General features: G+C 38.2%; 1 protein-coding gene across 10 annotated transcripts in view; it reads left to right on the top strand.

Moving 5' to 3' along the window:
* LOC124170897 overlaps positions 1-13,507 on the top strand; it is a 122,480-nt gene that overhangs the window by 96,396 nt on the left and 12,577 nt on the right. For 9 of the 10 annotated variants that reach the window (XM_046549937.1, XM_046549941.1, XM_046549940.1 and 6 more), the window contains 3 exons: positions 4,769-4,882; positions 9,955-10,595; positions 11,726-13,441. In XM_046549937.1, the coding sequence (XP_046405893.1) occupies positions 4,769-4,882; positions 9,955-10,595; positions 11,726-13,441 (2,471 nt within the window). The remainder of the gene's footprint in view (positions 1-4,768; positions 4,883-9,954; positions 10,596-11,725; positions 13,442-13,507) is intronic. The other variant, XM_046549942.1, reaches the window with a different exon arrangement.

The raw sequence follows: 13,507 nt of genomic DNA, 5'->3' as shown, positions 1-13,507 counted from the left end.
TACGAGGCATAAAATTTGTTGCATCAAATCGTCACTAAAGTAGGATGAGCAAATTAGTCCATCAGCATATGTGATTAGGGGATTGGAACACTGAACCTTTTATTCCCCATAATGGGTTGCTTATTTCTTTTAAGCACTAATATAATCCCAGCATTAATTAATATTTGGATCCCACATATTTGATTTGACTATCCCTTGTACTTGTTCCATGCATGTGTAACCACAAACTACGGTCTAAACCTTACCATCTAGCACACAATGACCTTATGTTAAAAATACTGTGATTAAGGCAGTGTGTATCTCTTACAGCTTAGGGTACTTAAGTTGAATAATTAATTGCTTGTTCAAAAGGTATCTTTTGGAATCAGAATTATCAGAATTGCCCTTACGAAATCACGTTAACGGAGTGGATACATTACAATGCTGACTAAGCCATTGGTTTTCTTTAGAAGGGTACCATGTCGGTTGTGCTGGGGAGTATCACAAAACAGGGCATTTTTTACTTTTATGAGTCAAATCTTTTCCATATAGTCACTAAAAATTACCCTGTTTTTGCAATGTAAAATGAAATAATATGTTTTGATGAACAGTTTAGAAATGGGACTAGTCCTAGTTTTATTACTATAACTTGGGTATGTATTTGTGAATATTGATAATTGCAGTTGTTTTCCTACTTTTAAACATTGGCTGACCATCATATATTGTCACTTAAAATAGTCAGCCAATCAGTGAAAGCTTAAGGTGCTGGTTGGGTGAAGTAGGGTGTGGTATCATGTGAAACAAATATGGAGACTTTTGTTTGTATCAGTTGATAGTGTCATTGTTGCATAGGTTTCCCTACTTTCTTGAGAAAACAAGAATTTTTTGTAAAAAAAATAGCAGTTTTATCTTTTGAAGTGAGACAAGCAACTTTGCATACTTGTGTTACCAATAGATGGCAGCTAAAACTCAGATGTAATTATATACAGGTAATGCAGATGATTGTATTTCAGCTGGCATTACTGATTATATCAACAAGCACATCCCTTATTTCACTCTGATTGCATGTTGATTATTTGTTGTTTACTCTAGAGATTGTTTGAATTTCCTTTGTGTCGATTCTTCTCCTTTACATTGCAATGACCAATGAAAAAAACAGCAAAATTCTTTGGATAATACTTTAATAACTCAGTAGTTACATAATATGTATTCTCAACCATGGAAGAAACTTTGATGATTTTACACTTCTGGGTTTATTTCATCTTATATGTGAGGAATGACTATATACCTTTGAAGGAAATAACCTCACCTCGAAATGTGGAGGAAGTCAGCCCATAATATTCGCAGCAGTGACATGGTGTCAACATTGAAAAATTATTGCAATTAATATGTCTAAAAAGACGTCTAAGTATTTGGAAGAGGTTTCTACGAAGTAGGAGAAAATTATTTTATCTAAATTTTCCTTAACAATTGAATGGAAACCTTTATTCTCAAAGAATTGGAATGTCAAAAACTACATATTTCCTTCTGAGTATTTTTTTCTTACACTTATGTTGTAAATCCAGAAGGAAAGTGTGAAGGTTGCAAGTGGAAAACAGAAATAATTTTAATTTTTTTTCTGCCGCCTGGTAAAATGCTCCAAGAATGGCACGTTTGCTAAGTATATAAATTTGAGATATAAAAACATGTCAGGACAGCTAATGGCTGAGAGAAGCCACAGGAAGGAATGATAATTAAGAAAAAACCAGTTGCCAATCCTGAAGGACATAAAAAGGATACAATTGAATCATTCATTTTAACAATAAAATCCATAATATTCATGTTAATCACATTATTTGCCTATGTCAATTAGAATAGCCTTGTCATGAATCATATTTCGAGAGTCTATGCTTCGTATAAACAAGAACAGGAAATTTTTAGGTTTTGCTGCTGACCTTCAAGCATATTTTTGCATAGATTTAAATGTGTTTTTTCAAGACTAGTATGAAAAATAATAAAAAAGATTACCTAAACTCTTTTTGAATACAGTGGAACCTTGATCTATTGTTTTGTAATGGGATGTACGAAAAAAATGATGAATGTGGGAAAGTTTGACAAACTGCCTTTAGAGCAGGAAAAGCAGGATTTGGGGAGTTATTTTACTCAGAAGGATTCACGCAGGAATTTAGCTTTCCAGGAAAATATGAATTTCATGGAAACACTTAGGGCTTATACTTGGTTCGACTAATATTTCTTTCAAATATCCTAAGGGAACTCACCATCTTGCTAAAACATGATTGCATGGTGTCTTGACATTTAAAATGCTACAATGGATCTTAAACATTGGGGATGTAAAAATTGCATGCAACATAAATGAGGAAATTGCAAATAACAAAAAATAAGCTATATCCAAAATCTGTCATAATGTTTGTAAATCAAGCAATATGTTGCTAATTTTGCTCATAGTGTGATATTTTAGATTTCCTCAAAGACTCATTGAGACATTCTTCACCAGACTATGGATCTTTTTAGCGGATTGTTTCTATTAATCTGATCACATGTGCATACATAATAGTACTCATATTCCAATTGCTCTATGTACTCTTGCAAACTGTCTACACAGGCGAGCACTTGGCTGATCAGGAGGGACTCATGCAATCCCTTTTCCCTTCGTCTATGCTTCCATTTCCTTCAGCTCCACAACTCCATTCCTCTGCTGTTTGACCTTGAGTAGCTGTGGCATAAACATGCCTAAGGGTGACAGAATCTCTGGTTACGTTGGACTGTATTCAACCACATGCAAAGTGTTTTACAATATCTACACACTTTTCCCCAAGATTCTTTTTTAATTCTTCAAGTATTTCAGTCGATCTTTTCAAGTATTCACTTGCTTCTTCGGAATGACCGTGGTCCCTAGACATTAAATATAAATAAAACTAATAAAAATGTAACCTGACCTAACTAAACCCACTCTGAAAACACTTTCTGGTTTAAAGTTAACCCATACTGGAAAGTACAATGCCACTTATACAAGGTGAAGTTTGGAACTGATGCTATCGTGAACACTGAGCAAACTGCTGAGGGTGAAGCTTGACTTAATGACTGCACTGCAAAATATTTAATCTTAAAGAGAAAGCAACTTGCCCACTCCTTTCTATCTAGCCTAGCACTAGATAAGCAGATGAATTCAAATGGCTGGTAGGGAGTAACAAATTATCCTGACAGTATATCCCTTTGTCAATGGCTCTCACAAGTGAGATTTATATTATAACTCAACAATTGTGACCTGATGTTCTGTTTTTAGAAAAAAAATGTCGAATCAACTGCCGAGAAGTGCAACTGCTAGGACATTGAGTTTTGCTAGGATGCTTATTCTCCATTGTATTTTGCCTTAAATGACTCACCGTAAATACTTGGTTTCATTTTTGTCAAACAACGAATCCAGGAAAGTAATACATACAGACTGTGATCTGCTAATGATCAATGTAAGAAAATGATACTTCGGGGAACAATAAATGCAGGAAAGAATTACATTGTCTGTGTGGAATTTTATTTGGGACCAGGAACGGCAATAGATAAATGTGCGAAAATGATCATTGGGGGAATGATGGATCAAGGTTCCACTGCACTACCTGGATGTCTGCCTTGACTGAAGGATGTGCAAGCCAGCATCCTATTGGTACTTGGTTTTAACGCCGAATTTTCAACTTAAGATGTTCAGACCCTAGTTTTTTTAGTTTCCAGTTGTTGATCTGGCACTCAGTGAAATATCCTACTTTTTGCAATGCAGTTGCTGCTGTTCATACTGCTAAAAACTGAAATGAGGCATTGTAGGAGGAGCTGATATGTTGTAGGAGTCACTAATTTACTGTTTGGGGCAGGAATTCCATATATCAATGACAGAGGGTGGGAGTTTCGGATCTCCATGAGCCAGGGAATAAGGCATAATGTGAATTGGATTTCTTCTTGAGCAAAAACACTTTGTTACTAGTAATATTTTTGCTGGAAATTTTAATAAGTGGGCATATAATGAAGGAGCTCCTCTGTATTCAGGCAGTTTAGGGTTTAGATTTAGAGTAAGATTGGAGAAAATCACAAATTCATCTCACCTCTACATGTTATTGAAAGAAGTAATGATTAAGACATTTTGTGGTGCTGGTGTCTTTGCAAACTGTTCCTTTACTTTTTGATTGATAATTTATTTTGTTCCTGGAATTCAACGGTAGATCAACTTTGCTTGTAAATAATTTTGGAATTACCAGTAGCTAAACGATGCCAAGAAATTCTAAATGGCTATTCAACTCATAATAAATGAAAATTGATAGGTTCTTTCCTATACACGATGCCAAATGAAGGGAAATGAATGGATATCAGGGGGGACTAATTGCTGTGTGACTTGGTGTCCTTTCTCTAGAAATACTGTTTAATCTGGTGCTCCCTATGCATTTTCCTTAAATTTTTACTTAATATTGCAAATTTCTGTAAAAAATAAAACTTTTATACATGATTCAAATTGAAAGAGCAAGGCAATTTATTGTGCTTGAACCCAGAATCACCAGCTTTATTTATTCATGAGTAAGTTTTCATGTAGTGCTATAATTTTTCTAGGCCTAGGAAAGCAAATTTTCCTTAAAATAAAGTAGAAATGGATTTAAGGCTACTGAAATAGGAGGTTGTTCATTGTAAAACTTCAAAATTAATGCTATTAAGTTGGGAGGAATTGGTGATAACCACATTTTTGGTGGAAAAATGTGAAGGAGTTGGTGGTAACCACGTGGTCATTTGGTTATGCTGGGGTGTTGTCTTGCAGTTGGAAGTACAGTATCCCCATTAGTGTCTACAATTTGTGGTGCAAACAATGCCAAAATGGGAATTAACTTCCCAGTTCGTGCAATATCCAGAGGGACACCACCACGTTTGGCAGGCAAGTCATGTGATGCTAAGCAAGCTTGGGACTCAATTATTTTGGCATGAATAATATGCAGAATTTATCATCACTTTTGTGAATGTACTTGCGAAAAATGAGCAGGCTCATACTCCTTGATGAAGTTTATGCATAAGGAAGGAACTTTGATCGTATTATTTCAAGGTTTGAGTGGTGATCTCAAACACTTTTTAAAAAGAAATGCTCTTCTATTCAATACCTAAGAGATATGAATTGAAATTACTTTATTTTTTGCTGGATGCAGCATATTCTCTGTAAACTAATACACTATTGATATCTTACTATTATCTTATAATTTGCATGTTATTTTTGACTTTATATTTGATGTCATATCCTCCAATCTAGAGGGAATATTACATTAAATTATATTTTGTAATTGTATTCTTTTGCTATTGAGTTAATAGTCCGAATGAACTTTGCAATGTTACCAGCTTTTTGGACTTTTCATCCAGAACAATCATGTAGGAATGTAAATATCTGGTGTTGCCCTCTGTTAAGTTGGTTTTGCAAATGGTGTTACAGTAGACTCTCGTTATTATGAAGTGGACGAGATAAAAAATTTGGAAGTTGGTATTAATGAACTACGTGTAAATGTGTCTTTTCAGAAACACAAAAAAATCAATTTGTGATGACTAGCACACTAAGACAAGAGAAGCACCCTTGATACCAGTGCAATGACAAATATAGGCAATTGTTTCAGTGATTTGATATGGTTTACATCTCACTGTTTTTCAATTTATTCAAGCCCAAGGAATAATGGGACCACTGAGTAGAATTCCCCAAGGAAATCAAGTAGTTGGGCAAAAATAGCCTATTGTGTGAAATAATTCCTTATATTAGCATCTGACCAATATTATAGGAATACTCAATAATTGCACGCGATTTTGCTTCCTCACAGAATACCTCTATGCTAGAGCTGGGGCATATAATTCAGTTGGCTACTTTGCCTTTGCCGCATGCTTCACTTTTCCTATTACACGTCATAAGTTCAAACTCAATATGCACTTTTTGAGTTAGAATCCTCTAATGATGGTCTTTCATTCAAACGTGAACAGAGAGAGAGAGAGAGAGAGAGAGAGGGGAATTCCCCTCTCTCAAGCTTATATTTGGTCTTGTTGATTTTGTGACATCCCATGGTATCTTAAGGGAGTTATTCATTGTACCCTCAGATTGTGAATGCATTGAAGGCTATTCTTCTGACCTCTAGTCAAACCCCTCTTAGCAGAAGTTGCCCAATGTCCACCTTGTGTTTAACTAATCCCCTTACACTAGAGGCAAAATAGTTTTTCGACACAGTTTCCCCGGAGGTACTTTCGGTGTTTCTGCTGACAGAAATTCTTTGCCACAGCTGAACATGCTTCCCCTATGGCACTGTAGGTAAATTTTTCACTGCGTAACTTTTGCTGCTTTTGATTTAGGATGTGTAAAACTGTCATGTGGAATTTTTCATAGGAAGGAAATTTTCCTACACACCTTAAGGGAATGACAGGATTGGTTTAAGAGACTGAGATAAAGATGGCAAAATGAAGGCAGTATTTTGGAAGGGTCAACTGCTATTGCGGCAGCAGTGGTTAAATGAACTCCCTGGAAACGGGGTTGCAACTGCTCCGTGTCCTCCTCCCTTTTATCACCCATCTCAGTGGTCGCTGCTCTTCACTAGCACACACAAGCTGTCAAATTAAGGGACAAAGTGTTAGATCACCCCATTACCTTCTCAAGAATTTACATCTTACATTTACGTTTTATTAATATTTAATTTTTGTTTTACGGGAAGACCCCTCAATTTAGAGAAATAAATGTTCCAATGCATATTTCCTGAGCAGGAAGAGATTTATCTGTGTGAGTGACTGTGGGAGAAAATTTAAGTGTCATCAGGATTCAATTCTTTCTCGGCTAACTAATGAGATAAATTCTTCTCATTTAGTGCAATCCTTAACTCTAAGGAAGTCTCCTAAAGGTATCACTCTAGCCCAGCTTCACGTCCTTCCAAATGCACATGAAAAAAACGTGAGACATTGATTTCCTTTGAATAATTCGCCACTCTCAGGCCTCGGGCACACTCACAGCCCTTCAAGGATCGCTAAGCCATTTGGAACCCTTGACCCTCAATCTATTGTAGTTGCTTTTGCAAAACTACTATTGTTGACCTTGAAATCTAGGGCGTGGGACAGATGGCAAAGCTTTGTGAATTGTAGTTAAGCAGATGTTAGATCTTGTGGTGTGCGCATCAAACTTTGTGACATTTTTTTCAATACTGTTTGGGCAGCGACCTTGGTTTGCAATTTTGTAATTTCATTTCTATGCAATTTTAATGCACCCCATAAGCTGGGTGACCATGATTTTGCTCCGTAATAATAAAAAAATTATAATAAAGTTGTTCGTATAAACGAGAGTCTACTGAATCTGCTCCTGATTCCAATCTGTTTGTTGATAATGCATTAAATGACCCCTTTTTTATGTAATTGAGTTATGTATTGTTTTATTGAGTTTTGGCACTGAGTGAAGTTATACAAGCATATCACAAAGTGGTCAAGAAAATGCGATATTGCTCAGTCATTTTTGTCATCAAATCCATATAATTTAAACCAGATTGGGTATCGTTGCTACATAGTTTACGTAACTGCATTAATTATTATTGTATGCCATTCAGGGTAGTTGTTTTTTCTAAATAACCTACTCTCCCATTATTCACTGGTCAGTAAAAATTCATTATGAATAATAATTTTGCTCAAGTAAAATCTGTCCCAATGACCATATTGGCTTCTTTTCATTTTAACACTTAATGCGCAATGCTTGAGCAGTGATCAGGCAGCCCAATGTCTCCATGCACATAGAACCTGGGCACGGCTCAGTCTAAGGGTTCAAGGCTTCTGAAGCACGTTTGATTGCTGTTTTTTCTCAATTTACTCATTTTCTGGATGGGTTGCAGTGTTGTTATGCTCTGCATATTTCATTTAGCACTAGAAGGACCAGGTTTTTGACTATCTTAAAGGATTAGACACATCATTTTGGCTCATTGTGTATTTATTCCACTTTTTTGAAACTTGGTTTATTTGACTTTTGGTTTATTTTGATGAGTTTCATGTGAGATGTGCACACTGTGTATTGTATAAATATTTTAAATGCAATGGGTCTACAATAATTATGCATAAAAAATCATATTCCTGAGTGTAACGGTTCAGACATATTAGAAAGATAAAAGTCCTATTTTAAAGTTTTTTATTTCCCCCAGTAACATAGGTATGTCAGTGAATATAATATTTTTACAGTGTATATAATCTCCTAGATAATTTGTTGCTGAAAATATGATGATTTTAATTTTGCTACACCCTACCCCCATTCACTGATACTGCCCAAACATCCAGTCGATAGTACTAACTGGAACTTTGGTGTTGAAGCATTATTTTTTGATTCTGGGATTTTATTCTCATGGTCCTTACAGCCAATAGGGCTATGTAATGAGCCAAGCGTAATTTAAATATGTAGTAATTAATTACTGGAGGAATCTCCTAATTCTCTTTGCCAACTATACGTGCATACTTGCTTCAAAGTTTCTTGGCAATGATGAACCTTATTAAAGAGGCAATCTGAAACCTATCTGTAGTTGCCATTCTCCCTTTCTGTTGTGACAGCTAAATTAATGTAATTCTGTCATAGACATTCTCTCTTTCTTTGGGTTACTGTTATTTCTGCCATCAAGAGGAATTTATTCACTATTTAGAATCAAAATCTACTCTCAGCCAATATTCCTAATTAAAATAATCCAGCTTCTAAAGCAAATGCAGCTTGAAAAAGCTATGAGCTTTTACATAATTTAGTTCTTGATGAGTTTTTATAATTGCATCAACTAGTTACATGCAGTATAGTTTTTAAACAACCTAATGCAAATCATTGTGAAAGGGCAAACTTGCCTTGGTAAAGGTGTAACAAATAATTTTTTGTGATCAAAATTGATATGAGCACACATTGTCTGTAGATTAATTTTCCAACTCAAGTCTTTAGGGAATGGAAATCACCAAGATTCAGCCATGAATCATGAATAATTCAGTCACTTAGTTATTTATCAGCTGCAAAGGGAATATCGATATAGACTTTGGGTTCAAAATGTGAATTTTATATTTTGATGCGATGATGTAAGGAAATCAACTGTGAACGAGGTGGTTGTTCCAATGTTAAGTTTATTTTGTCATGAGGAGTGAGATCAGGTTCTTCTTGATGGGCTTTAAGTGATACAGCAGTCTAGGTACTTGGCTGTCAGATGGTGAGGAGCCTCTTTTGTTAAAGCAGGGTCATTATAACCATCCTGATTCTAATGAAGGAGACCATTTCTTATGTCTTGTCATTATCGTTTCTTATCTCTTATAGGGAAATGAGCGCAATTCCTGAGACTCAGAATTATTTCTGCAAAGCTATTTCGGGCCTCAAATCACTTAACTTTCAATTATCTAACTTACAATGAGTTACTGAAAAATAAAAAATGGCAATGGTATTTATTTATTGTTACATAGGCATAATAATTTAATTATTTGTATAAATAATGGAGAAAATAAATCTAGAAGCGGATGGTAAGGCTGGCTTGAGCCAAATTGGTGCATTTGGTCCTTAAAGGTCAATCCATTACAACTTAAAAAGTAATAATCTTAGCATAGCCAAAACTTCGGATTATTAAAAAATTGGAACCGTTTAAAGTCATAAAATATTATTGGTGGATTTTTGGAAGTGAAGAAATCGCTGAAAAAAATTTGAAAATGCCAACGTGACAAGTCTGGTCCTTTTAGTGTTATCTTGTTGTATCTTTGTAATATATTGTAACATTTCATAAAAATGCAGTAATATTTAACATACTTGATTGTCTCAAGCATCACATTAAAAGCCCAGTCATGAGGGCTTAGGTGAATGAAAGAGACACTATGCAGAAAGTGTTTAAGGTGTTAATGTCTCTGTGTTTGAGAGATTTTTGATTCATGTCTTAGAAGTATTTTTTAATATGTTTGATTATCAAGGCTTAGAAAGATGATACTGAAATATGTTTAACTTCTCTTAAACTGCAGAAAAAAGGGCAGCAGCTGCAGCAGCTGTGCTAGGTGGCACGAAGAGTACCATGTCTTATACAACGGCCATAACAACTGCGGGTAGGGCTACCAAGATTGTTACTACCACCACCACGCAAACCTTTGCGGCAAAGCTGACGGAGACGACTGCTGGAGGAGTGCCTGGCAATGTTTCTGGGAGTGGGCAGGCGTCCATTCCAGTTTCAGCACAAGGTGGTCCTCGTGCTCCATCAGTCCAAGGGAGTCAGAGAGTGGCAAGGCCACAGTCTCCACGGCAGAGGCAGCCCTTGCTGCAGCCCCCCATGGGTGCCACAGTGCCTGTGCTACCACCTGCACCATCAAACATACAATCACCAAAGTGTGCCACGTCTCCTCCTGTTGTCATTTGTCTGACCCAGGGGGTGCCCACTCGGCCAGGTGCTGTGGGTGGACGGTATCGCGGAAATGCTTCCAGTGCTCCATTCCCTGTCACATGTGTGTCATCAACACAGTGCCAAGTTGTGCCCCCTTCATCACCTGTCAACCTCGAGCTCAGTCGGGGAAATAATACTGGCCGTAGGAGAGAGCAACAACCACCCTTGTCTTCGCCCAACATAACAACACCAAAGGAATATTCTCTGTTCAACAATTTATTCGGAAAGGTAATTGAAGAATTGGATCATATTTCTTTGTTGTCTTCGGGGAGGTAATTGGTTTTTATTGTGTTGATGGATATGTATGGATGTTAATTCTTTAAAATTTGAGTATTCAGTGGCTATATTTCTTCTAGTAAATTATCCTTCCTCTTTGATCAAAATCTTTTTGAGTCAAATTTTATGAATTGGTGGAAACATGATGTACCTCATTAGGCTATTGAAAATAATTTAATATTTTTAATTATAATGAATCAATAACCAAATTACCTACCAGTATAACTATGATTTTAATATGATGTTAGATGTAGCCATGCATTTGGATGTTAGGAAACTATTGTTATTGATTTTGTGGATGTTAGAGTGGAATAGGTGTGAGTGATTTCTTCCACTCACATCAGAATTAAACAATTATAAATGCAAAGCATGGTAATTACTGACTGATAGAGGCTGTTAGTTCAGTGATAGCACACTGTAAATATGAAATATGATTCAATCAAATATTGGTATAATTAGGTTGATTAATTATATCGATATAATTACTTAATTGCTCACATGATTTATGAGTTTCCACCTTTTGTTTCATGTCTAATGAAAACATTTTTGCCGGCATCTTTGGGTCAGCATTGGAGTTTTATGCAAAATGTGCCTGTAAAGTATGCTTAAGTGGTGCCAGTTGCAGTTGTTAGTACAACAAGTATAGGTCGAAAGAATGAGGAGTGTGTTTCCATTTGCTACCATCCTCTAAATTCTTTGATGCAATTAAACCCAGAGCAAATGAAACGTAACTGATTTTCTGTATTCAATGGCTCTATTAATTGTTCATACATTCAAATGTTACATGTGAGGAAGTAAAACAAGAGAGATTGTATAATCAAGTCTGGCAGAGTATGACAAGCTGTATAGAAATATATTCACTTTGTGCCCACATTATCATCCATTCATTCTTACAAAACCAAAAGAAACCATTGAATTAGAAGTGGTGGAAAACCCTTCTGGGAAAAGTATATGAACTCTTGTAGGTTACTTTATTTTGATACTAGGCCTTAAGACAAGAAATTTGTGTTGATTAAAAAAGCCTAAGTAAGCTAATGCACTATCATGTTACCCTTATCTAATTATCATAAACTGTCTTACAGGTTACCCAGCAGACCATGTGGGGTCAGGGTAATGAAAGTCAGTCGAAAATGAATTTTGCTGGAGCAGCAGCGTCTGGATCTTCTCCACCGACCACCACTAGTGCTACAAAGTTTCTCGATAGTGGGCCACCACAGGTGGATGTCTCAAAAGCTCCTGGATATCGTGGAATGGCGGCTCGATCTCCTGTTTCCAATTCAGCCAATTCCCCCCATGAAAATTCGGTTGCCCCTCGGACTACATCCGTCCCAACCTCAGATGCCTTGAATTCAGCGTATTCTTCAGTACCAGACCTTGTGGAGCTTGCTGATTCATCAGCATCAATGCAAGGTGCTACGATGAGGCAACGACCTGTTGGTCATGGAGCTCCCACCACAGTGAGGCCCACAAGTTTAGAGTCTCCAGGTTCTCTATGTGGGAGACAGCCTAGGCCCCAAACCAGGCCTTCACCCACAGTGGAGAGCTCCAACTTTAGGCCTGGTGTATTTGCAGAGAGGGATGTACTGCCACGGGGAGCCTTGATGCATCTACATGGGCATCATGGCCCTCTTGATGCTGGTGGATCACCATTTCCTCCGTCTAGCTCCAACTTTGGCACGGAGAATAGCCTCCTGAAGCTGGTGAGGCAGCGCAATGGAAATGCTAACATTTCACAGCAGCTGACTGGTGGAGAACCTATGTCCAATATGCCCTCCTTCCAAAATCCAGGGCAGCAAACCATGACCCATTTTCAGCAAGGAAACTCAGTTTCGGGAAGCAGTGTTGTGACTACAAATGCGAGTATTCATTCTAGGTTAAACCCTAGAGCACCAGACTTCTCCATATCACCTCTTAGTGGTCAAAGGCAGCAGATAGCCTTCAATGCTACACCCGCTGCATATCATGGTACCCCTCCACCTGTTCGACAAGGTTCCGGGCCTGGACTAGCAACGCTATTGGCTAATGGTGGTGTTGTGCCATTTCCTATTATTCAACAAAACCCATCCTCAGTTGGAAAGCCCCATTCTCAGGTGGGAGGTCCCACTGGAAATTACCCTCGCACTTCTCCTGGCAGTCACCCTGGCAGTGGTGACAGCAGTCACCACAATCCTAATCACCCGGCAGCAGCCCGTTGGCCATATATGACTACGGCCCCCCACCATCCCTTCCATCCACAGGCACACCATCGAGGGCAAGGGGATCAGGTGACTCCCGGTGCATTCCCTGGTGCCGTGGGCTCACACTTTGCTACCCTTGCTGGGCTGGCATCTCACCATCACCCAGGTGGAACTCCAGACTCCATTGGGAATGTGGAGAATGGGAATAGTGTGCATCAAATGCATAATCCTGGGATGCATTTGCATGCTGTGCACCACCCACATGCATCTCCTGCTCCACCCAGTGGCTCTCGCTCTCCTGGATCTGATGTTGGCCAGCATGTGAACGTGGGGAAGAGTGGATCGCCGTCGGTGGGCATGGAAGACAGGAGGTCAAGGCCCATGCCAATTGGGACCGAGAGAGCGTGCTGGAAGAACAACTATGTGAGTGGGGGCAGCATGGCGGAACAAGACCTCATGGCTGGTGGCGGTGGCGGGTGGATGCAAGCTGAAGCTTCCATCCCATGGCAGAGGCAGCACCACCAGCTGTTTGGTGGCACCATGCCTCCCCACCCATATGGACGACCTCCCCCCAGAGATGAGACGAATATGAATGACAGTCCCGTGGATGGGGCGTACCAGGTGTGTGCAGGATACCACCCAGTTTGTTAGTTGGTTTTTACCTAGAAGATTTAATAGAATGGGGAG

Source organism: Ischnura elegans, chromosome X (assembly GCF_921293095.1).
Source record: "Ischnura elegans chromosome X, ioIscEleg1.1, whole genome shotgun sequence".
NCBI classification, from domain to species: Eukaryota; Metazoa; Arthropoda; class Insecta; order Odonata; family Coenagrionidae; genus Ischnura; species Ischnura elegans.
Note: the sequence above shows the minus strand (reverse complement) of the source record. Positions and strands in the feature narration are given on the sequence as shown.